This window comes from Hemiscyllium ocellatum, chromosome 6 (assembly GCF_020745735.1).
Source record: "Hemiscyllium ocellatum isolate sHemOce1 chromosome 6, sHemOce1.pat.X.cur, whole genome shotgun sequence".
NCBI lineage: Eukaryota > Metazoa > Chordata > Chondrichthyes > Orectolobiformes > Hemiscylliidae > Hemiscyllium > Hemiscyllium ocellatum.
The window spans coordinates 48,039,030-48,064,903 of record NC_083406.1 but is presented as its reverse complement, the minus strand read 5'-3'; the positions used below and the strand labels follow the sequence as shown (position 1 = coordinate 48,064,903).

Below are 25,874 nucleotides of genomic sequence, written 5' to 3'. Positions count from 1 at the left end.
GTAAAAAATGGCTTGTAGGATTCTTGCATTTATAAATAGAGGCATAGACTATAAAAGCAAAGAAGTGGTGCTGCACCTCTAAAAATCTTTGGTCATACCACATTTAGATTATTATGTTCATTTCTGGACACCTTAAGTAAGGAAGAATGTTAAAGCCTTGGAGAGAATGCAAAGGAAATTTACTTGTATGATATCAGGAATGAGAGATTTTAGATTTGAGGAAAGATGAGAGAGATTGGTCTTATTCTCCTTGAGTCAAGAAGATTAAGAGGTGAGCTTGTTGAAGTGTGTAGAATTATAAATAGTTTTGTCATGGTAATTGATATTCTGTTTACATTAGTTCATATGTCAGTAACTAGAGGGTCACAATTTCAAGATCATCAGTAAGATGAGGAGAAACTTCTTTATGCAGAGATGTTAGGATTTTAGAATGTGCTGCCTGAGAGAATGTTAGAAGGTGGAGAGAGTTTCCAAAAGAGGTTTCAAAAGAGAGCTGGATAAAGATGCAGTTAGAGCACTATGGCAATAAGGCTGAAGAGTGGGAATAGCTGGTTAGCTCTTTCAGAAGCTGATACAGAAACAATAGCCTCCTCCTATATTATAAAATACTATGATTCTTAATCTGAAGAAAGACAGAGGAACTTGGGGATCATCTTTGAAGGTAACAGGAAATATTGATAAAAGAACTAACAAAGTATATGGCTTGTACGACTTCATAAACAGAGATACTGAGTACAAAGCAGCATAATATGCTGAACATGGATAAAGCTCTGATATGCCTCGTCTTGGAATATTGCTTCCAGTTCTGGTCACCACATTTTGGGAGAGTTCTTCATCATAAAATCAGAAAAGAACACAAGTCATGAGAATAGGAGTTGACCACATGGATGGTTGAGGGACAGGCAACGAGTTTTGAGAAGATTTGTAGGTTGAGGTTCTGGATGTAGGTTCGCTTGCTGAGCTGGAAGGAACAATAGACAATGCAGACAATCGAGGGACAAGAATAATAGACAATGCAGACAGTCGAGGGACAGGAACAATAGACAACGCAGACAGTCGAGGGATAGGAACAGGTATACACTGTAAGAAATAGCAACAGGAGAATGACATTCATCCCCTTGAGTGTGCTCTGTCATTCAACAGGATTGTGGCTGATTCAAGAATCTGTCTTAGCCTTAAATATACAAATAGACTCTGCCCCCACTGTTGCCAAGACTCAAACCTCTGAGAGAAGAAAACCTTCATCATCTCAATTTTAATTTGCTGGTCCTTTATTCTGGGATTATGTTCTAGGGTTCTAGACTCTCCCACATGGGAATACATCCTCTCAGCATTTACCCTGTCAGATGTGGTGTCACCAGTACCTTGTACAGTTGCAATAAGACTTCCCAGTCTTGTATTCCAACACCCTTGACATAAGTCCAACATTGCACCAGCCTTCCTGATTACCTGTTGTACCTGTGACCTAGATTTCTGTGTCAAAAGGTGCAGCACTGGAAAAACACAGCAGATCAGGCAGTGTCTGAGGAGCAAGAGAGTTGATGTTTCGAGCATAAGATCTTCATCAGGAATATTGGGAGTGGGAGGAGTAGGGGACTAAGAGATAAATGGGAGGTGTGGTGAGACTCGGTGGGGGGGGGGAATGGTGGACAGGAATGCGATAGGTGGATGAAGATGGAGGGTGATGGTGATAGGTCAGAGTAGAGGGTGGAGCAAATAGATGGGAAGGAAGATGGACTGGTAGTACAGTTCAAGAGGGCTGTGCCAAGTCTGAGGGTGGGGGGAGGGGAGATGAGGAAACTTGTGAAATCGACATTAATTCCATGTGGCTGGAGGGTCCCAAGGTGGAAGGTAAGTTGTTCAACCTCCAGTCATCGGGTGGCTCGGAGTTGGCGGTGGAGAAGGCCTAGAACTTGCATGTCCTTGGTGGAATAGGGAGGGGAGTTTTATGCACAAGTACCCCAATCCCTTTGTATTGGAGCTTTCTGCCGTTTTTTTGTCATTTAAATAATGCTCTGTTCTTTTGTTTTTCCTTCATATTTTTCTATATTAAACTTAATTTGCCAAAATTTTGCCCACAACATCTCTCTTCAAATGGTTTCTATCTCCTTCAGATGGACTGGGAAAATTAGGTTGGTAGTGGATCTCAAGGAAAAGAATTCATGGAATGTCTTCAAGAGGGTTTTCTGAAGCCGACTAGGAAATAGGCAATTCTGGATTTGGTGATGTGTAATGAGACAGACTTGATTAGGGAGTTTAAGGTGAAGAAGCCCTAAGAGGATAATGACTATATTTTGATAGAGTTCACTCTGAGAAGGAGAAGGAGGAATCAGATGTAACAGCATTACAATTGAGTAAAAGTAACTACTAAGATATGAGGGAGGAGCTGGCCAGCGGTGATTGGAAGGAGAGCTTAACAGAGAAGACAGTGAAGCAGGAGTTATTGTGGGTAATTTGGGAGGCATAGTAGAAATTCAATGCAAGGAAGAAGAAACAAATTCAGGGATGGACGAAGCAACCATGACTGACAAGGAAAGTCAAGTGCAACACAAAAGGAGAAGAAAAGGTAGACAATGTGGTAAAGATTAGTGGGAAACCAGAGGATTAGAATTCCTTTAAAAACAGCAGAGAATAACTCTGGAAAGGCAACAAGAAGGGAGAAGATGAATTATGAGGGCAAATGAACTAGTAATATAAAAAAGGATTGCAGGAGATTTTCTTGATGTTTAAGTAATATTAGAGAGGCAAGAGTGGATATTAGATCACTGGAAAATTAGTTTGAAGAAGTAATAATGGGGAACAAAGAAATGGTGGATGAACTGAATAGGTACTTTGCCTCAATTTTCACAGTGAAAGGCACCAGCAGCATACCTGAACTTCAAGAGAGTTGGGGGGAATGGTGAGTGTAATGGCCATCACTAAAGAGAAGATGCTGGAGAAGCTGAAGACCTGAAGGTGGATAAATCATCCAGACCAGATGGACTACCACCCCAAAGTACTGAAGGAGATAGCTGAAGAGATTGTGAAAGCATTGGTGGTGATCTTTCAGGAATCACTAGAGTCAGGGAGGGTTGCAGAGGACTGGAAAATGGCTAATGTAACACTCCTGTTTACGAAGAGAGGGAGGCAGAAGACAGGAAACTATCGACCCGTTAGCCTGACGTCTGTCATTGGTAAGATTTTAGAGTCCATTATTAAGGATCGGATTGCGTGGTAATTGGATGTATACGATAAAATAGGGCTAAGTCAGCACAGCTTCGTCAATGTGATGTCATGCCTGATAAATCTGTTAGAATTCTTTCAGGAGGTAATGAGCAAGATAGACACAGGAAAGCCATTGGATGTGATCTATTTGGATTTCCAGAAGGCCTTTAACAAGGTGTTGCATAGGAGCCTGCTAAATAAGAGCCCACAGTGTTGGGGCAAGGTATAGGCATGGATAGAGGATTGGCTGACTGCTAGAAAGCTGAAAGTGGAGATAAAGGGGTCTTTTTCAAGATGGTAGCTGGTGACTCATGGAGTTTTGTATCACTTTGTGTTGGGACCACAACCTTTCACATTATATATTAACAATCTGGCTGAAGGAGCTCAGAGCATTGTTGCAAGGTTTGCAGATGACAGAAAGATAGGTGGAGGGACAGATAGTGTTAAGGAAATGAGGAAGTTGCAGAAAGAAATAGACAGGCTAGGAGAGTGGGCAAAGAAGGGCCAATGGACCGAGGAGTGGCAGATAGATTTCAATTTAGACAAATATGAAGTGCTGCATTTTAGAAAGGATAATCAAAGCAGTATTTATACACCTAATGGTAAGGTCCTGGGGAGTGTTGCTCAACAAAGGGACCTTCGAGTGAAATTTCATAGTTCTTTAAAAGTGGAGTCGCAAGGCAGAAGGTGTTTTGTATGCTTGCCCTTATTAGTCAATACATTAAGAATAAGAGTTGGGAGGTCATGTTGCTGCTGTACAGGAAATTGATTCGGCCACTTTTAGAATATTGTGTGCAATTCTGGTCTCCTTGCTACAGGCAGAATGTTATGAAACTTAAAAGATTTCAGAAAAGATTGACAAGAATTTTGCCAGGATTGGAAGGTTTGAGCTACAGAGAGAGGTTGAATAGGCTGTGGATATTTTCCCTGAAATGTCAGAGACTGAGATTTATAAAATCAGGAGGGGCATTGGTAGGGGAAAAGCCAGCGTATTTTCCCCAGGGTAGAGGAATTCAAAACTAGAGGACATTGAGTTAAGTTGAGAAGAGAAAGATTTAAAAGTGACCTAAGGACATTTTTTCATGTAGAGGGTGGTGTATGTGTGGAATGAGCTACCAGAAGAAGTGGTTGAGGTTGGTGCAATTACAACAGTTAAAAGGCATCTGAATGGTTGTATGAAAAGGAAGGGTTTAGAGGGATTTGGGCCAAATGTTGGCAAATAGAATGTGAGTAATTTAGGATATCTGGTTGGGGTGGACGAGTTGGATTGAAAGGTGTTTTTCTGTGCTGTACATCTCTATGACTCTAAATGGCAGATGGTGTGAGAAAATGTGAGGTTATGCACATTGGTAGGAAACATAGAGACATAGACTGTTTTCTGATTGGGAAAAGGCTTCAGAAATCTAAAGCACGAAGGGACTTGGGAGACCTAATTCTGGATTCTCTTCAGGTGAATCCCATTTCGGTGCAGTTGACAGGAAGGCAAATCCAATGTAACCATTCATTTCAAGAGGACTAGAATATAAGGGCAGGGGTGTACTGCACATAATGTATAAGACTTTAGTCAGACCACATTTGGAATATTGTGAGTAGCTTTAGAATCTCTATATCTAAAGAAGGATGTGCTAGCATTGGAGGGGTCCAGAGAAGATTTACAGGGATGAAGCACTTATCATATGAGGAGCGGTTGAGGACTCTGAGTCTGCACTTGATGGAATTTATAAGGATGAACGGGGTTCTGATTGAAACTCACAGAATACTGAAGGGCCTGGACCTAGTGGACATGGAGAAGATCTTTTCACTACTAGAATCCAAGGGCACAGCCTCAGATTGAAGGGATGATCACTTAGAACTGTGATGAAGAGGAATTTCTTTAGCCTCAGGATGGTTAATCTTTGGAACTCACTGCCACAGATGGTTGTGGAGGCCAAGTCATTGCGAATATTTAAGTCCGTGATGCTTAGGTACTTGTTTGTCAGAATATCAAGGGTTATGGGGAGAAGGCAGGAAAATAGGGTTGAGAAACATTTCAGTGTTAATCAAATGGTGGAGCACACTCAATGGGCTGAATGGCCTAATTGTGTGGCAATGTCTTCTGGTCTTTTGCAACTTGACTTTCCACCTATTTTTGTGTTGTCTGTAAATTTGGCTACAGTATTTTTGTTTTCGTCTTCCAAGTCATTAATTTACGCTACCAAATAGAGATACCTAGGGGTGCAGGTGCATAGTTCCTTGAAAACGGAGTCACAAGGAGACAGGTTTGTGAAGATGGTATTTGGCACACTTGTCAAACAGTGAGTACAGGAGTCGTGATGCCATGTTATACAATCATAGAGTCAAAACATCATGCAGCATGGAAATAGATCCTGCGGTCGAGCTAGTCCATGCTGAACATGTTGCCAAACTATACTAGTCCCACCTACCCGCATTTGGCCAATATGCTTCCAAACCTTTCCTATTCATGTACCTATCCAAAAGCTTTTAAAAGTTATAACTGTACCTGCATCCATCACTTCATATGGCAGTTCATTCCACGCACTAACCACACTCTGTATAAAAATGTTCCCCCTCATATTCTTTGCCAATTTTTCTTCTCTCAGTTAAAAATATGCCCCCTAGTTTTGATCTCCTCCACCTTGGGAAAAAAAGACCATTGCTAATCTCCTTATCTATGCCGCTAATGATTTTATAAACCTGTATAAGATCAGCCCCCAACTTCCTACACTCCAATGGAAAAAGTCCCAGCCTATCCAGCCTATTTTTATAACTTAAACTCTCCATCCCCAACCATATTCTAGTTAATCATTTCCGAATCCTCTCCAGTTTAATAACATTCTTCTGATAACAGGGCAATCAGCACAGTATACAAGTAGTCCAGAAGAGGCCTCACCAATACATTGTACTACCTCAGCATGATGTCCCAACTCCAGTACTCAAATGTTGAACAATTGTCTTCAGGACATTGGTGATGCGACTCTTAGAATACTACATACAATTCAGGTCACTCTTCTATACGATGGATGTTGTTAAACTTGAGAGGATGCAGAAAAGGTTTACAAGGGTATTGCTAGGACTGAAGGATTTGAGTTATATGGAAAGGCTGAATAGATTGGGGCTTTTTTCCATGGAGCATCAGAGGGTGCGGGGATGGCCTTATAGAGGCTCATAAAACAAAAATAAGGGCTGATGCAAAATATCTCTTTAACTCCTCTGCCAGTTCTTTGTTTCCCATAACTATCTTCCCAAATCCATTTTGTAAGAGGTCTATGCTCACTTTGCTTCTCTGTCCCTTTTTATATCTTTAAAGAAGCTCTCATTGTCAGCTTTAAGTTCCAGGATAGTTTGTCTTCACAGTGAATGTTCTTTCTCTTTATACTTCTGTTTTTCTGGCATCTGAATTTATAATAGTCTTTGGGGCTATCACTGACTATGGCTTCCCTTTCATGCTTTTCCTTTCAACTTTGTGCTCTTCTTAACTTTCTTAATTAACCATGTCTGGTTTATCCCTCTCTTCCTCCTTGCTGGGACATATTTTCCTTAGAGTCAGGAATTACCTCCTTAAATGTCTGATCCTGCTTGTTATCATTCCTGCTAAGTTATCCATCCAGTTCACTTTAACTAACTCTATTGTCATTTCATTGTAGTTCCCTTTATTTAAGTTAAACACAGTTTTTTCTGACCAATGTTTCTCACACCTAAATTGAATATTGAATTCTATTATGTTATGAAAATTACTTCCTATCTTTTACTTGAAAGTAGTTTAGTAACATGCCTCATTACCCATTATTTGATCCAGGATAGTCTGTTCCCTGATCAGCTCCATTGCACATTGCTCTAGGAAACTGTCTCTAATGCACTCTCTAAATTTGTTATTGTTACTACACACTCCAATTTGATTAACCCAATCAACATAAAGAATAAAATCACCATAATTATTTCTCTGTTCTTTTTAAATGCTCCTATTACTTGTGATTTATGCCCTTTCCTACAGTGTGGCTGTTACAGGTATTTGATAGCCAAAACACTCCTTCTACCAATGTCATCTTTGTCTTATTGTTATTTCCATCCTCCTAAATAGACTGAGCCTAGATCATCTCTCTCAATTGTCCTCATTTTATTTATTATTCACAGTGCTACCCTTTCACTTTTCCTTCCCTCCTGTCTTTCCAAAAGATCAAATACCCTGAATGCGAAGTTCCAAGTTTGATTGCCTTGTAACTATTCCTCCATAATGCTTATGAGACCATATCAATTTATCTCAATTTACACCATCTATCTCATTTGGAATGCTTCATACATTAAGGTACAAAGCTTTTAAGCATGTTGTTTTTTGCTATTTTTAATCATCATATCTATTCCTTATATTCTGTCCTATTTGCTTCTTGTTCTCGATTACCCTGTCTACCTTTTTTGCATTTTACTGTTCTTTCTTTTATTACTGTCTTTCTCTTTCTCTTGTTACTCATCTTAGCCTAATTTCTGATGAAGAGCTTTTGCTCGAAATATCATTCTCCTGTACCTTGGATGTTGCCTGATCTGCTATGCTTTTCCTGAACTACACTCTCAACTCTCATCTCCAGCATCTGCAGTCCTCACTTTCTCCCGAGGTTCCCAGCCATTCTGGCTTTGCGGTCCAACTTTTCAATTTACTTTCTAGATCCATATATTTGGCTTTTAGGACCTCATTCCCGCTTTTATTATATACGTCATTGATACCAATGTGTATCATGACTACTGGGTTTTCATCTTCCCCTCTAGAATATTCTGTAGTTGCTCTGAAACATCCTTGACCCTAGCACCAAGGAAGCAATGTAACATCCTGGAGTCTCATTTGCAGCCACAGAAGCACTAATAATTCCACTTATAGTTGAATTCCCAATAACTCCCATAGGGGAGAAGCAGAGCAACAAGAATTAGAATACTCTAGGTTTCAGGAATGATGGTTTGGCTACAAGATTAGGTTGGAGAATCTGGAGTTGTTCTCCTTGAAACAAAATAAACTGAGGGGAGATTTGATAGTGGTAGCCAAGATGGTGACATGTTTTGATTTGGAGGACAATGGAAAACTATGTCCATCTGTTGATAGTATGGGAACTCAGGCCACATCTTTCAGGTTTTAGCAAGAGATGGGATCTTTGTAAAGAAGTTTATTTTGAATGCAGTGAGCATTAAAGGTATGAAACTCACTGTCTTTGAGGAGAGGAGATGTATAGTTTCAAAATAAAATTGAATGAATATTTGAGGGAAATATTAAACAGATCTGAATGAATACGACAGAGGAATGGAACAGAGCGAACTAATATATACTTGATGGACAGAATATCCTTCTTCTTGGCATTGCAACTCTCTGACTAATTAATAGCGTCCCTTTATGCTGCAGTCCCATTAATTCATACGCAAGTAGGGAGGCGGTGGGTGTAGAGATCATGTGATTGGACAGGTAATCCAGGACCCTAGACTAATAGTGTATTGAAATGGCTATTCACCATGGCAGATGGTGAAAATTGAATTCAGTAAAAAATTTGCAATTAAAAAGCTGGTCTAATACTGACCATAAAGCCATTATTTATTGTTGTAAAAACCCTTCTGGTTCTCTAATGCTTTTTAGGGAGAGATATCTGTTGTCCTTAGCTTGTCTGATCTATATGTTACTCCAGGCTCTCAGCAATGTGATTGAATCTGACTCTGGGGCGGTTAGGGATGGGCAATAAATGTAATGATGCCCATGTCCCGTGAACAAAAAATTTATAAGTCAATTATATGAAACACGAATTTGAACCATAGCTTCTCCTTGGGAAATGCATACAGTTCCAGCTGTATTTTGTAGACATTTCCCAGTTACGTCTAAAATGGAATTCGAAGGTGTTGATTTGATGTATTTGCATCTGAGGCAGTTAGTTTGTTTTTACACCATCTCAAGTTATATTGACTTTGTGTAACAATTTTGCTAGTATGTATCTCATGAAATAGAAAAGCTGAATTTCCTGGTCGCCTGAATGTCCACAAATGATCCAATACAATTACAGTTTTTGTGATGTGAAGATGCAACATTGACCATACTGCACTTGACCATTTAACAGAAGTGTTTTCTAACTTTCAGTTTAAATCACACCTGAATTCTCATTTGCTTCTCATCCAACTCCTCCAGGTGTTCCAGTTTCGGGCCAATCTGGTTCTGTGAATCTTTCTGGTAGTCTTCCCTCCCACAGTCCCTATTCCATGCCCCCTGAGCCAAGCCTTTCCCAGAATCCCTTATCCATCATGATGTCTCGAATGTCGAAGTTTGCTATGCCGAGCTCCACTCCACTGTACCATGATGCAATCAAGACCGTTGCTAGCTCAGATGATGACTCGCCACCTGTACGATCACCAAACCTTCCATCCATGAACCATGTGCCAGGTGAGTATTCTGCAATCCTGCTGGTATCAGCTGCATTTTGCAAAGTTCGTAGCTTTATGGTGAGAGATGATTCTAATAGAAATTACTTTTTATTTTTTATGTTATAGCTTGATGCTGATTGTATCATTAAAAATATTTGTGAAAATTAGGACTCACAGGAAATGTTGAAGCAGTGGCTGAAGTTTATAATCATATTTGAAATTGATAACATGACATTGCAAAATATAGGTCAGGTCATCCTGAAATCAAAGCACGTCTAAATGTTCTGCATGATTAAGATCTGGATTTATGCTGTGTGATGCACATTGGAACCTTGTGGAATCCTGAGACAAATAGACACACGTGCAAACACAACCCGGAAATTTTAAATATAGGGTTGGATTTCCACTGTTCAGGACCCACTGAGAAACTCACCAATGTAGAGCTCAGTTCAAATTGGGCCTGTTACATGGTGCTTACCTGGATACTACCAGCAAATGTTATTCTGCTTAATAGTGATCTAACTCTGGGATTAGCCAGCATAACTGAACTGAGCACCACCAATCATGCTTGATGTCAACATACGCAATTACTTTCCTCAGCAACACCCAGACTCAACCCAATTACTCCTCAGCTGAACGTCCGACCTTTCCCTTACCTGCCTATTCCTTATCTGACTTACAAACTCACTCACTTATTCACCCACGCATTCATTCACCCACTCACTCATTTGCCCACTCCATCACTCATTCATTCACCTACTTAATCACTTACTCACTCATCCATCCAATCACTCAGTCACTCACCTAATCATTCACTTACCAATCCACTCACTCACCAAGCAACCACCCACCCACATGTTCACCCACTCACTCATTGAAAGACTTGAAACCTTTAGAAATGTATCCAAATGCAGCAGCTAAATCATATGAGTGGGTTGTGTTATCTTTTTGCCCATCTGTTCCTTTGCTTGTCAGTCTCTTGCTTGGATGGCTTCTCTTATCCATCATTGCCTCATGTGGAGTCAGTCAGCCTGCTGATTGAAAGAAAGTTCAGACAAATTCTCATTGGCAATCGTAATGGGCATGTTATCAACACTGTGACTCTATGATCACAGGATCTGGGTCATGATAAAATGAATACTTTCCTCACTGCCTCTCAACTATTAATTTGAAAACATGTTTTCTCCATGCTCCAAACAGACATTGCAAGACATTCCCAATTCAATCCCTATCGTGCATATATAAGCCGTTCGGCCCATCAAGTCTGCACAAATCCTCTGAAGAGCATCCCACCCAGACCCCATGCACCACCTTAATCCTGCATTAACTATAGCTAATCTATGTAGCCTGTCCTTCCCTGGACACTAAGGTGCAATTTAGTGTGGCCAATCCACCTAACCTACACTGAGGGTTTTTTTTGGACTGAGGGAGGAAACCACAGCACCTGGCGGAACCCACACAGAAATGGGGCAAATGTTACACAGACTGTAACCCAAGGCTAGAATCAAACCCAGGTCTCTGACTCTATGAGCCAGCAGTGCTAACGACTGTACCATTGTGCTGAACATGACCTATCCTGTCTTCATAATTCTGTTGAGAACACAGGAGCATATTACTGTGGATGCTGGATTCTGCACTGAAAACAACAAATAAAGGAAATCACAGCGGGTCAGACAGCACCCAAGGAGAGACAGCAAGCTAAACATTTCGAGTCTAGATGACTCCAGAATTAGAAATCTAACTTTATCTTTATAAACCCACACTACTCAATGTTTGTCAAGCATGGCTAACAGTCCTCGCGCTTACATTCCCATTCTCTCAACTTTGATGCTGTTTAACCACCAGTTCACACACTTTACTTGTTCTTATTGAAACTCCATCCAAACACCCTCTTTAGGGCACCATTACTCTGTCAAAAATGTGCACTGGAGATCCACAGCTTGCCATTGTCCAGGAGGAGATCATCACATGCAGGCATGCAATTAAACAATCCCAAACATGAACTTATAGTTATAGCCATCAAAAGTGAACATAAACCAAACCAAGGCCATAGGTCATTCCCACAATGCAAAACAGATTTCAGTATCATGACCACTGATATTATGACCATTGAAATGCATTTTACATTCTGTGAATCGTTTGCTGTAGCCAGCTTTCATCTGCTGGAACTGGGTGTCAATCAGGTCTTATCTAACTTATAGCTCCTGACAGAGCTGAGCTCTGTTATAGAGAAGGAGAGCTTTCTTCTCCCTAGTGCCTTTGTCTTACTTCTTGGAAAACTACTCTTCTTATCCTAGTTCCTCATTATTGATCACATCAGCTTGTTACCTGCTTCAATTGTATGGAACACAGCCTGCCAGGATGATATGGTATGCTCTCTCTGAATGATAGTAGAAGGCACTTCCACTAAACCAATCCAAGCAGTGGGACCACATTTTCAGCAGCCCCATTGTTTTCTCTTCGATGTCCCTGGTTGAGTCATTAGCCGCATTGTATCTGCATCAGTCAGGAGATTATAGAATGGTGTCATGAGCCGTTGTTACAGTGGCTAGTCCTTGACTCCCTTAATGAATCCTGTAGAGCATCCAGCCCCTCAAATACGCAGCATGAGTGTTCCCAGGATGTAGGTGTTACGGTAGCTGACAGGGTAGTGGGTGCACATCTCTAGGAAGTACTAACGTGATCACAAGTCTCCTGATCATTAATGGAATGGAACCCCTTCCTGTCAGCACATACTGCAGTTTTATGATATGGCCTTCTAACTGCCACATGTGCAAAATAAATGATGCCCTGCACCTCAGAGAAACAGTTATATTCTTCAATCCTTACTGCTGGGCTGCATCACATGGGGAACTAAATGAACTGGAATGACCTTGTGCAAATGGCATCAGTCTCTGTCCTAATGTATTGTCAGGAGCATAACTAAGATATCTCACACAGATCACCAATTGCTCCCTGGAGTGAGCCAGTCATACAGAAGTTCAGAACGACTGTTACCTTTACAGGCAGCAGGAGAGAATGGCTACCCACTCATGCTGCCCTCATGTCCCATACCAGCATCCAACCCAGCTCCATCACAGTATCCTGGGATCCATGGAGCCCGAGTCAATACTGTACCTCACTCACCCTGAGTTGAAAAGTGTGTCGCTGGCAAAGCACAGCAGGTCAGGCAGCATCTGAGGAGCTGGAAAGTTGGCATTCTGGGCATAAGCTCTTTATTAGGAATGTGGAGGGGGAAGGGGGCTCAGAGATAAATAGGAGGTGGGGTGGGGCTGGGGGAAGGTAGCTGGAAAGACGATAAGTGGATGTAGGTGGGAGGAAATTGTGATGGTGGGAAGGAAGATGGACAATGCTGAGTTGGAGAGTTGGATCTGGAATGAGGTGGGTGGAGGGAGGATTTGGTAATGGTGAAGTCAATGTTGACGCCATGTGGCCGGAGGGTCCCAATACGGAACGTGAAGCGTTCTTCCTCCAGTTGGTGGGTGGGTTTGATTTGGTGTTGGAGGAGGCCAGGATTTGCATGTCCTTGGGGGAGTAGGAGCGGGATTTGAAGTGGTTGGTCACAGGACAATGGGGTTGGTTGGTGTGTGTGTCCCAGAGATGTTCTCTGAACTGCTCTGCGAGTTGGTGTCCTGTCTCCCCGATGTAGAGACCTCATCACTAATCCAACACTCCAAACACAAGCCATCAACGTTGACTTAACCAGTTTCCAAATCTCTCCTCCCCCCACCTCATCCCAGATCCAACCCTCCAACTCGGCACCATCCTTTTGATCTGACCAACCTGTCCTACCTGTCCATCTTCCTTCCCACCTATCCGCTCCACACTTCCCACTGACCTGTCACAATTACCTCCTACCTGCATCCACCTATCGCTATCCCATATATCTTCCACCCAGCCCCGCTCCCTTCCCCTTCCACATTCCTGATGAAGGGCTTATGCCAGAAATGTCAACTCTCCTGCTCCTCAGATGCTAGCTGACCTGCTGTGCTTTTTCAGTGCCACACTTTTCAAATCTGAGTCTCTAGCCCTCACTTTATCCTACTCACTCACCCCAATGAAATGGAGCCAGGGTTGAAAACCTCAGATCTTCCCATGGCTTCAATGCATCCTAAGGTTGCTGCAGCAGTGACCTCTCCCTGAGCTGAGTACTCTGCATCCTCCATGGGGGTCAGCTATTTGGCATCTGCTATAGTCCTCCCGCATCCACCTTCAACATTTTAGGAAGGCAGCTACAATGACCAACATCCCACCTGTTCGACCCTGAGAGGAAATGACCAACTTTGGGAAGAGAAGGAACAAAAGAGTAAACCTTGTCCATCATTAATTCAGCTTCAGCCTGTGCACCACTTAATGAAGATGCAGTGCCAGCTGAGTGATCAACACACTGCACTAAAAAGGGAGCAGCTGCTGCACTTCAACCCTTTCTCACCCAAGATCTTTATCAGCTTTAACTTATTGTATTCAGTGCAGACTGATTACATTTACATGAAGTAGCAATGATTTGTGCTTTCCCAGCACCCATGAAAATTGTGCGGTTCACCTTTGCCCGGTGCAGGTCTTTGTAACGCCATTGCTGCTAACTTCAGCATCACTGAGATCCCCATGTTCAGTTTACAGGCACAAATTAACATGAGGCAAATTGTAGCAAATGGGTGATTAAATGGTTGAAAATTAAATGTTGCTGCGCCTTGCAAGTGGCTGCTTTATCTATTTGATTCTGTAATTTCTAGGCATCCAGCAGACATGGCTCCTACAGTTGCATCCTTTGAACTGACACTGACTCTACCCACTCTGGCTGTTGTCCAAATTATTGTTTAGTTGCCATTAGTGTCCAATGAATGGCAGGTGATGAACAGGAAAGCAGCTTGCAATTAACACCAACAACAGTGAAATCTGATGGGTCACCGAGTTGTCCATCCACCCCAAAGACTCCATGTTCCCCTTTATCTTGCTTTATCCGAAAAGAGCATTTACACCCGTTTCCTCACACAGTAATCCACAACATTGGACTTCACCTATAACTATCTTTCCTGAGCCCTGAGCCCAGTGTTACATCTGAATGTTGCCAACCCCGTTCCTCCCGCTATGGACATCATGATGGTGATCACTATCACAAACTCACCCTCCCATAGCCTACTACATTCACTGATACTCTTCTACATTTCATCCCATACACATGATTATCCCTCCAGCACTGTCCTTGTCCCCAACTGTGCAGATGCCTGTGAGTTCCATTTCCTCAGCCTTAATTCCTCAATCCTTTTGGCAATGAATCCCTAGTTGTTTGCATAGGTCCCCCTTAACCCTTACCAAAGGTCAACACATAACATCCCCCCCCAGAATTATATTCACTCCTAACCAGCTTTGACATGCACCCTCCAAATATGACTGACCAGAGCTTGACCGCTTGTTTGTTGTTCCCTGATAGACTAGATGTAATTCCCCTGACTGCTGTTGCCTACAGGTCTGACTGCTGGCCACTCCCAGGACTGTAGTCAGATTAATTTCATTGGTCTTCTAGATCTCCTAGAGATATCACGGAATGGCTGCAGGAAGGAGAAGGGCCAATAGACAGAAATCATGATACATTTTTGTATCTACGACATTGGTAGGAAAAGAAATTCAATTCTAAATGTAGAATTTTGGGAGCAAGGAAGTAAATTACAGAACAGGACCCAAAAGGTAGTAATCTCCAAATAAATCTGGTGTCACATGTGTGTTAGTAAAGGAATAGGATATTAGTCCAGATGAATGTGAGACTGGAGAGATGGTGCAGGTGGGAAGGCTTTAGATTTCTGGGACATTGGACCATTTATGGATGCAGTGGGACTCATAGAAGGCAGACAGGTTGTACCTGAATCAAATAGAATGAGCTTCCTTGTGGGATGGTCTGCTAGTGCTGCTGGGAAGGGTTTTAGATAACTTGGGATCTAGAGAGAATGTTCAGCAGGGGAAGATGAGTGGTTAAAATGAGAAATGACAGCAAGTGAGACAGTGAAGGCAGAGGGAGTGTGGCATGATTAGATGGTATTTATTTAATGCTAGGAATGTGATGAACAAGGCAGATGAGCTGAGGACACAAAGTAAAACATGGAAGTATAATGTCATTGCAGTCCCAGAGACATAGCAGAGAGATAGGCAAGATTGGCAGCTCAATATTCCAGGATACGGGATCTTCAGGCGAGACATGAAAGGAGGCAAAAGAGGAAGAAGTGTCACAGTTTTGATCAAGGAATATATTACAGCAGTAAGGAGGGTTGACATCTTAAAAGGCTCCTCAAATGAAGCCATAAGGATCAAAACTTAAAAACTAAAAAAGAACAATCACATTTCTGGGAATGTACCATAGGTCCCCCTATCAGTCCAAAAGGAAGCATAGTGGCTCAGTGGTTAGCACTGTGTCTCACTACACCAGGGCCTAAGTTCGATTCTATCCTCAGCCAGTTGTCTGTGTGGAGTTTGCACATTTTTCCTGTATCTGTCATGGGTTTCCTCTGGGTGCTCCAATTTCCTCCTATAATTCAAAGATATACAGGTTAGGTGGATTGGCCATGCTAAAATGCACATAGTGTCCATAGATGTGCAGGTTAGGTGGATTAACCTTGGAAGTGCAGGGTTACAGGGGAGGATAGGGCTGTGGGTCTGAGAAGGATGCTCTTTGGATGGTCAGTGTGGGCTTAATGGACCAAATAGCCTGCATCCACACTCTAGGGATTTTATGAAATAGAAGAACAGCTATGAAGGCGAATTTCAGGAAGTGTAAAAGTAATAGAATAGTGAAACCTTGGGGATTTTGAATTCCCCACCATTAACTGGGGTAGTAATTGTGTGAAAGGTATGGATGGAGTTAAAATGCATCCAGAGAGCTATTTAAGTCAGTTTGTAAAAAGGCCTGCAAGAGATGGGTTGGTCATGGACTTAATTCTCAGTAACAAAGCTGGACAAGTGGTTGAAGTATTTTGGGTACATTTTGCAGACAGCCAACTCCATTAGATTCAAGAATGTTATGAAAAAGGACAAGGATGAGCCTGAAATCAAAGTTCTCAGATTGGGAAGTCTGATTTACATAAGATCAGGTATGATTTGGTCTGAGTACATTGGACACAGATATTTTAAAGCAAGTCTGTCTCAGAACAGTGGAGTTCACTGAAGAAGGAAATATAAATAGTACAGGGCCAAAGTGTTCCAATAAAGAAAAAGAGTGTGACCATCAAATCCTGCGAACTCTGGACATAAAGGGATGTACAGCATTAAAGTAAGAGAAAAATGGAGGCTTATGCAAGTTACTGAGGGTACAAAACTGCAGATGCCCCAGAGGATTATAGAATGGACAAGAGGGGGCTTAAAGAGGAGATTAGGAGTGCTGAAAGGGGACAAGAAAAGATACTGGCAAAAATCCTATGTTGTTTACAGGTACATTAAGGGTAAAGGATAATGAGGGAAAGAGTAGGACTCACTAAGGACATCAGTGATCATTTGCGTAAGGATCCAGAGAATGTAGGAAAGAATCTAAATGAATATTTTGTGTCAGTTTTTAATAGTGAAAGGAATGACATGGATATAAAAATCAGTGAGAAGGTCTATGATATCATTTTAAAATCTAGCACAGAAAGAAAGTTTCGAGTGACCTGGCAAGCTTAAATGTCCATAGATATCCAAGGCTGGATGAATAGTATCCCAGCCTATTGAGTGAGGCAAGTGAGGAAATAGCAGGGCATTTGCAAACGTTATCAATTTCTCTCTAGCTGCAAGAAAGGTATCACATGTCTGAATGACAGCCAATGTGGTAACATTATAGAGTCATACAGTCATAGAGATACTCAACACACAAACAGGCTCTACATTTCAACTTGTCCATGCTGAGCAGATATCCTAACTTATGGCTCATATCTTTCCTATTCATATACCCATCCAGATGCCTTTTAAATGTTGTAATTGTACCAGCCTTCAACACTTCCTGTGGCAGCACATTCCATGCACGCACCACCCTCTGCATGTGAAAGTTGCCCCTTAAATCCCTTTTAAACCTTTCCACTATCACCTTCAAGCTATGCTCTCTAGTTTTGGACTCCCCCACCCTGGGGAAAAGACCTTGACTATGTACCCTATCCATGCGCCTCATGATTTTATAAACTCTATAAGGTGACCTTTCAGCTTCCAACACTCCAGGAAAAATAGCTGCAGTCTATTCACCCTCTCTCTGGAGCTCAAACACTCCAACCCTGGAAACTTCCTTCTTTTCTGAACCCTTCAAGTTTCACAACATCCTTCCTAAAGCAGAGAGACCAGAATTGCATGCAGTATTCCAAAGTGGCCTAACCAATTTCCTGTACAGCTGCAAAGTCACCTCTCAATTCTTATACTCAATGTACTGACCAATAAAGGCAAGCATGCCAAGCATCTTCTTCACAATTCTATCTTTCTGCAATTCCACTTTCAAGGAACTATGAACATGCACTCCAAAGTATTTTTGGTTAGCAACACTCCCTAGGACCTTACCATTAATTGTGTAAGTCCTGCTCTGATTTGCCTTTCTAAAATGCAACACCTCACATTCATATAAATTAAATTCCATCTGCCACTTCTCCGCCCATTGGCCCATCTGACCAAGACCCTCAAGTACTCTGAAGTAACCTTCTTTGCTGTCTACTACATCTTCAATTTTGGTGTCATCTGTAAACTTCCTAAGCATATCTCTTTGTCCACATCCAAATTATTTATATAATTGATGAAAGGCAGTGGACTGAGCACCGATCCTTGTGACACACCACAGGTCACACGCCTCCAGTCTGAAAATTAACCATACACCACCACCATCTTCTGTTTTCAACCTTCAAGTCAGTTCTGCATCCAAATAGCCAGTTCTCCCCCTATTTCGCGTGATCTAACCTTGTTAACTGGTCAACAATGAGGAACCTTGCCGAATGCCTTACTGAAGTCCATATCGATCAAGTCTACCACTCTGCCCTCATCAATCCTCTTTATAACTTCTTCACAAAACTCAGTCAAATTAGTGACACACAACTTATCATGCACCAAGACGTGTTGATTTTCCCACATTAGTCCTTGCATTTCCAAATATATGTAATTTCTCTCCCTCAGTATTCCCTCCAACAACTTGCCCAAAATCAATGTCAGGCTCACTGGTCTATAATTCCCTGGCTTTTCCTTAAGAAGGGAGCAAGGGATAAGCTAGGAAACTACAGGCCTTTCTAACTTAATGATGGGAAAATTATTGGAAAAATTCTGAGGGACAGAATGAATCTGTACTTAGAGGGTGGGGATTAATTAAGGACCGTGGTCAGCATAGTTTTGTTAATGGGAGATCATTTCTGACCAGCCTGATTGAATTTTTCAAAGAGGCAACCATGTGTTTAGATTAGGGCAATGCTTTTGTTGTAGTCTATGTGAACTTCTGTGAGGCTATTGATAAGGTCCAGGAGGAGAGACTGATAGGAAAGGTGAAAGGCATTCAAGGAAATTTAGCGTATTGGATCCACAATTGGCTGAGTGGCAGGAAGTAGAGGGTGATTGTTGAAAGGTAATTTTCCAATTATGTTAACGTCATCTTGTCAAAAGCATTAAATGGATGGAGGCATTGAAAATGGTTTTGCCAAACTTCTCATCCAATTCTGCCACAGATCTCATCATATGCAATATTGCTCAGAACCCTGTTATGTTCAATGCAGAATAGAGAAATCTTCCACAAGAACTGAGCTTGTAAGAATTTTAGCACAAGCTATAGTTATATTTATCATCGTTATTTTCTGATTGGGAAACCTTTTATTGTTGTGATTGAAGCTGTCCATGTATTTTTAAAAATTAACTTAAACTAGTTTTTCCACTGGGAGTGATGTTTTGCACTATTTGTAAAAACGGTTTCGTTATTAACACCACGAAGAGATGTGAAAGTCCAATTTTGTAAGTTTAAGTGAATCTCCCTGAATAAAAGTTCTTTACTGAAGTATGTTGATTTTTCTGAAGATGTGAGATGAAAGAAAGAATTCATTAATTAATTAGTTGAGTGATCGGATGACAGTTTGAAGAATATCTGCTTCTTCATTCCTGCTTTAACCTTCTTCTAACTTTCCAACTTTCTACCTGGTGGTTCATCCACTTGTCTCATTGCCTCTTCTGTTTGCACTAGTACTTTCAAATAATTTGTCGAGACAGTGGTGCTGGAAAAGCATAGCAGGTCAGGCAGCATCTGAGGAGCAGGAGAACTGATGTTATGGGCAAGAGCCCTTCATCAGGTTCCTCGAAACCTCGATTCTCCTGCTCCTCGGGTGCTGCTTGACCTGCCATTCCTTTGCAGCACCCCACACTCAATTCGGATCTCCAGCATCTGTAGTCCTCATTTTCTTCTTTCAAATCATTTGTATGATCTCCATGCTAAAAATCTCTCTCCCTCACCTTATGAAAGAACTTGCTCTCTTTATCATTCCCTAACTCATGCATAGAAAGTACAAACTAAAGTGTAATTAACTTCACGATAACCAATGCTGCCAACATTTAGTTCCAGGGTCATTTAACTTGCAAATACTGAAATGTCAAAGGAGAGAAAAGGTGGGCAAAACTGAGCAGTACTTTTGCTTCATCATTGTTTTGTTTCTGTTCATGTATAAAATATGCATTTTAAAACTGGTGAGTGCTGAAGATTTCCTTTGTTTCTGTTATCAGGGATCAGCCATTTAAACCAGACACGACTGTCAGCCCCTCATTCAGCCGGACAGATGCCTTCTTTGAGTCCAATGGGAATGAATGTTCTTGGAGGACAGCCCCTTTCACATCATGTAACCAATCAGATGCCCTCTCCGAATGCCATTGGGCCTAACATGGCATCACATGGCCCTGTGGGACCCAACATGATGCCCCATGGTCCCATGATGCCACATACTTCACAGGATCCATCAATAACGAATCCACAGATGCTACATCAAGGACGCATGGGTTTTTTGCAGGGGCAACAGATTTACCCATCAGTGCAGTCACCAACTCATCAGGTATCCTTTCCAGTGAATGACCCTGGCCCACAAGGAGTTTTCCCACCTGGAATAGCATTTTCTGGAGAAGGAGGGCTACTTGGCCGTCCAAATAGGATCACACGGCCTTCTCCGGACCAATCTCTGTGTAAGACAGTGCCACCAGGCATGCCAGACTCGTATGCTGCTATGGGAAATCACATGCCTTCAGTCTACAATGACCCCGAATTGCAGGACGTCATTCGCCCGAATGCTTCTGGAATCCCGGAGTTTGACTTGTCTAGAATCATTCCATCAGAGAAGCCCAGCCAGACGCTGCAGTATTTTCCCCATGGGGACAGTCAGGGGCGCAAGCAGCTGCAACTTCCTAGTCCTGGGTTTTCACACCACATGCAAGGATTGGTGGGAGAAGCAAATCCAGGTAGAATGGGATTGCCAATACCTAGTGTAGGAGGACATAGTGTGGTTGGAGTCCAGGAGATGGCCATGGGTAATGCTGCTTCTGTCCCAGGTCACAATCCCATGCGACTACCTGGTTTCATGCATCAAGGCACGATGGGTCCTCAGCATCGTATAATGTCACCGCCACAAGGTGGTGTGCACACACAGATGAACAACCCGAATGCACTTATGATTCAAGGAAAGGAAAGAGTCCCGGGAAGTATGTACAGTCACCCTGGCTCCGTAGGATCCCCTCAGCACAACTTGATGATGCCACTACCGGGGATGGTGGGACCTCAGCAGAATATGATGATACCACCCCAAATGAGGCCTAGAGGTCTAACTGGTGATGTAGGCATGGACTTTAACCAAGGACCAGGCAATCTAGGAAATATGATGTTTTAGCTGTTTGAAAGCTTACTGTTGGAACGTTTATCCTTATGCTGCACTACATGCAGAGGTATTTGAAACTCACTGGGATCTCTGTGCATAAGCGAAGATAAACTGAAAATTGTTCATATAAAAGACAAAGAGAAAGTTTAGAATGTACAAGAGTTCTTCAAAATGAAGCTTGCATTGCTCGGTCAGTGGGTTTTTTTCTGATTTCAATCATTTCTGTGGAAGCTGGGTGACGTGCTTCTGAAAACTGCAGCTGTAATATGTGGATCACAATTCGTTACAAGTTGCACCTGTTTATGTTTACTATGTGGACTATTTCCCCAGAAGCTTCTTCTGATTGTGCACTGTATTACATTGTAAAAGGGATTTCAACTGTGACTTCGTGTTTGAGAGAGGTGAGCATCATGATTCACAAAGTATCAGTCTTGTTTACATGTTCATGTTTGGTATACACCATTTTTAAAAAAATCTTTTGCAGCTCTGGAATATAATAAACCAAACTACAATATCTGACAGAAAAGTATTAACAGAAAAGCACAAAAGGTGATTTATTAAGTCAAATTAAAAACAAAACATTGTTCTACATAGTGGACAAACATTGAAAACTTTTAGGAAAAGCTTGTCTGTCCTCTGGTACCTCTACAACTTGCCTGCCTAGGGACAAAATAGACAAATGTTGCACCTCATTTTAAACATTATCCCATAATGACTGTGGAGTGTTGGGATATACTTTCTGTTTTAAGTTGTGGCATGATATCATGCAGTACTGTAATATGTTTTTTTTATTCTGTATCATTCATGATAAACCCCAACTAACATTTTCTATAGGAGTGGGAAACAAATACTGAAAATCCTTGTTTATCTGAGACTGATTTTTATTTTTGTCTCCACCACCTTATACTATTACATATTCCCCATGAACTTTGGTATGGAACCATTTTCCAGGGTTGTGATGTTGGAATTTAAATAAAATATATTGTTTCTTATAACCACAGTTGTCCTTTTCGTGTTAATGTGTGATCACATTCAGTGCTCTGACATATCAATTGTTAAAATTGATGGATTGGAAAACATGCCAGAATAATAATGCAATTATCATGTATTTCTGAAAATCATCATTTTATAAATCTTTTATATCCATCAATGTATTAAATTGTTTCAAAGTTCATTCAACTTATTTATGTCTTTTCTCTGTGTTGGAGATCTTTTGTTGTATACTTCAATATTATTAAGGTACTTGTTTATATTTCATTGCCCATTGAAGGGTCTTCAACTAAAATACTAATTCTTTCAGGTACCATGAGATCTCTTTCATCATCATGTGTTTATATTCTAGATGTCCACCATTTGTTGCATATTTATCTTTCTAATTAAGTATTACAACAATACCTTTTAATACTGTTCAAAATACCCCTCAGGTTTGTCTGTTTAATAATTGAGATATTGGTTGGAATTATGAGGCAACGTGCTGGGAGCATTCTGGAAGCTCACATATTCAGCACTGTTTAGGAACAGCTTTTCAACTCAGCCATTGCATTTGCTAGTCAATTGATATGAGATATATAGACAACAGCAGGTGTCCATTGATCCTAGTGAATGATTTTTAAGGATACATTATGAGGATGTTAAATGAAGCAGCTGCTTTCATAGATTCCCAATGTAGCATGACCATGTCTCAGTTCTTACTCCTCGTCTTGAACCTGCTATGTATTTGACACAACAGGTAAATGCACAAGCTCCTGATGGAAGATAAAACATCAGAGAGCAAGACAGGATGGTTAGAATTGATTGTTGCAACATAGCGGTGAACCTTCTGCTAATTAAACCAAATACCCAGAAAAGCTCACCTCATAAGCTGCTGAAGTATGAGTGACAGAGAATTACTCAAATTCCACTATTTAAAGGAAAAAAAACTATTTATTCTTTATAGGTGAAATTAAACAACAATGATTTACAACTCTAAGCGTCTTTTCTCTTAAATGTTTGTTATCTGCCTCCAACTCCGTAACAATATACTATTCCTATATAATAAAAACCCATATCAAAATTAGATTAGATTACATTACTTACAGTGTGAAAACAGGCCCTTCGGCCCAACAGGTCCACACTGACCCACCATCCACCCATTACTACGGGCAATTTAGCATGGCCAATTCATCTGACCTGCACATCTTTAGACTGTGGGAGGGAACTGGAGCACCCAGAGGAAACCCACGCAGACAATGTGCAAACTCCACACAGTCAGGCACCTGAGTCGGGAATTGAACCCTGATTTCTGGCGCTGTAAGGCAGCAGTGCTAACCACTGTGCCACCGTGCCACTCCAAAAATCACATCAACTTAATTTCAAAATTACACAGTGAATGTCTTCTCTGATGTCCTCCTTTCATCTGAAGGTCTCTCTGGGTTGGGTTCCGACTTTTACTGCAAAGATGTTTCATATGAAAAAGGTATCTTTGATAGACAGTGTTTTGAATTGCAGTCTCTCCTGATGGCAGTTACTCTCTGTCTAACTTTCAAACTGCCTGCCTCTCTTAAGCCCCCAACATCAGATTGTCTCATTTGGTTCAATGTTGGAAAAACAATAAATTCAAACTCGATTGGGTTTTAGTATTTTGGGGTATAACTTAAATTGATTGGTTAAATTCAAATTGTTGTCAAAATAGCAACCAACTCAGGTATCTGTTTCACAGCCAATTGTTACATATTTTCAATTTTTCAGTACACTCTGAGACTGCGAATTAGTCTTATTACAGGTGCTTGTCAGCTCTCAGTGCAAAACGGCTTTCACTCTCTCTTAAAGGTATAGTACATGCCTTCAACTACATAATATCATCAAAGAACTTAGCAGCATGAGTGAGACGTCCTGTTCCAGGATACTGTGCTACAACCAGCTTAATGATCTAATCAAAGCAGCCTCAGGGAGTAAAATTGGACATTCAACGACATCTGATATGTTCATCACCCCAACCCCTTACTGCCTTTCTAAGTTTATGTCTGCATATTATTTCTCACCTCTTCTATAAGTAACTTGATTGGGTTGGGAAGTAAGGCAGTCAGATAAAAAGAAACTACAAGGAAATGAAACAATGAGTGCTACTTAAAGAGGAGATGTTTCAGATAAAGGCTACAACTATTCGAAGAAGGTCAAAGGAGCCAAAACCAGGGCTCCTCAGTTGACTAAATGTTGGCAATGAAATAAAAAATGCATATGAAATGTAGTAGGCCAAATTCAATTGGTTCAGGCAGGAAGTAAAGAGGCAATTAAGACTGGTACAGAAAATATCAGAATAGAATTGCAGTTAACTGAAAAGGAAGGCTCAATCCTGATGAAGGACTTTTGCCCGAAACGTCGATTCTCCTGCTCCTCGGATGCTGCCTGACCTGCCGTACTTTTCCAGCACAGCACACTCGACTGAAAAGGAATTTTACCTTATGCCAGGATAAAATTCTGAAGTTGTGGGGTGGAAAATAACGATAATGATAATGTCACATTGGTGAATCTAGTGCAAGGGTGGCAGTGAGAACTGACTGAGGAGAATTCTGGAAGAAGTCAGCTCGAACATCATGATTGAGAAGGGGATCGCAGAGGACCTGGTACTCAACCAGAGTAAGTGCATCCAACAGAGTGCTTTAGTGAAAAGTGACAGAACAGGATTTGCGGAAGATCCAGGGTCAAAGAATCATGAAGACTCAAATATTACTACAGTGTTTCACTTCTCCTGAATCAAAAAAAGTGAGAGAGAGAGAGGTGCTGTTAGAAAATTTGATAGTAGCTTAGAAATAGTAGAGCTTCAGTAATCTGCATCACCTTGACCAGTAAAGTTGATTCTGGAAAAGCTTGTTGTGTATATGGCAAGTAAGATGTGTGAGGTTTTGAATCCAGAAGAATCCAGAACCTGTACAGTCACATTTGCTTGAAGTGTCAGAGGGCAGCAGTTCTTAACTAACATTTGGCTGATCTACATCTACTGTTTTCAATATGCAACACGCAAGAAGGAGACATTTTTTAAATTACAAAATGGTGACAATGGTCCAGTTGAAAATGTGGGTGTTAAGCAACTGAGAGACCTTTGGTAAGTGTGAGGCCTTTAAAAGTGAGATAGCTAGAGTTCAAGGTCTATATATTACTGTGGGGGTGAAAAGCATAGAACATAGAACATAGAACAATACAGCACAGAACAGGCCCTTCGGACCACGATGTTGTGCCGAACATCTATCCTAGATTAAGCACCCATCCATGTACCTATCCAATTGCCGCTTAAAGGTCGCCAATGATTCTGACTCTACCACTCCCACGGGCAGCGCATTCCATGCCCCCACCACTCTCTGGGTAAAGAACCCACCCCTGACATCTCCCCTATACCTTCCACCCTTCACCTTAAATTTATGTCCCCTTGTAACACTCTGTTGTACCCGGGGAAAAAGTTTCTGACTGTCTACTCTATCTATTCCTCTGATCATC

General features: G+C 41.4%; 1 protein-coding gene across 3 annotated transcripts in view; it reads left to right on the top strand.

Annotated features, from left to right (window-relative positions):
* bcl9 (BCL9 transcription coactivator) overlaps positions 1 to 22,458 on the top strand; it is a 249,515-nt gene extending 227,057 nt beyond the window's left edge. For all 3 annotated transcript variants that reach the window (XM_060825939.1, XM_060825938.1, XM_060825941.1), the window contains 2 exons: positions 9,353 to 9,604; positions 20,269 to 22,458. In XM_060825939.1, the coding sequence (XP_060681922.1) occupies positions 9,353 to 9,604; positions 20,269 to 21,416 (1,400 nt within the window). In that variant the 3' untranslated portion in view covers positions 21,417 to 22,458. The remainder of the gene's footprint in view (positions 1 to 9,352; positions 9,605 to 20,268) is intronic.
* Positions 22,459 to 25,874: the final 3,416 nt, after the last annotated feature.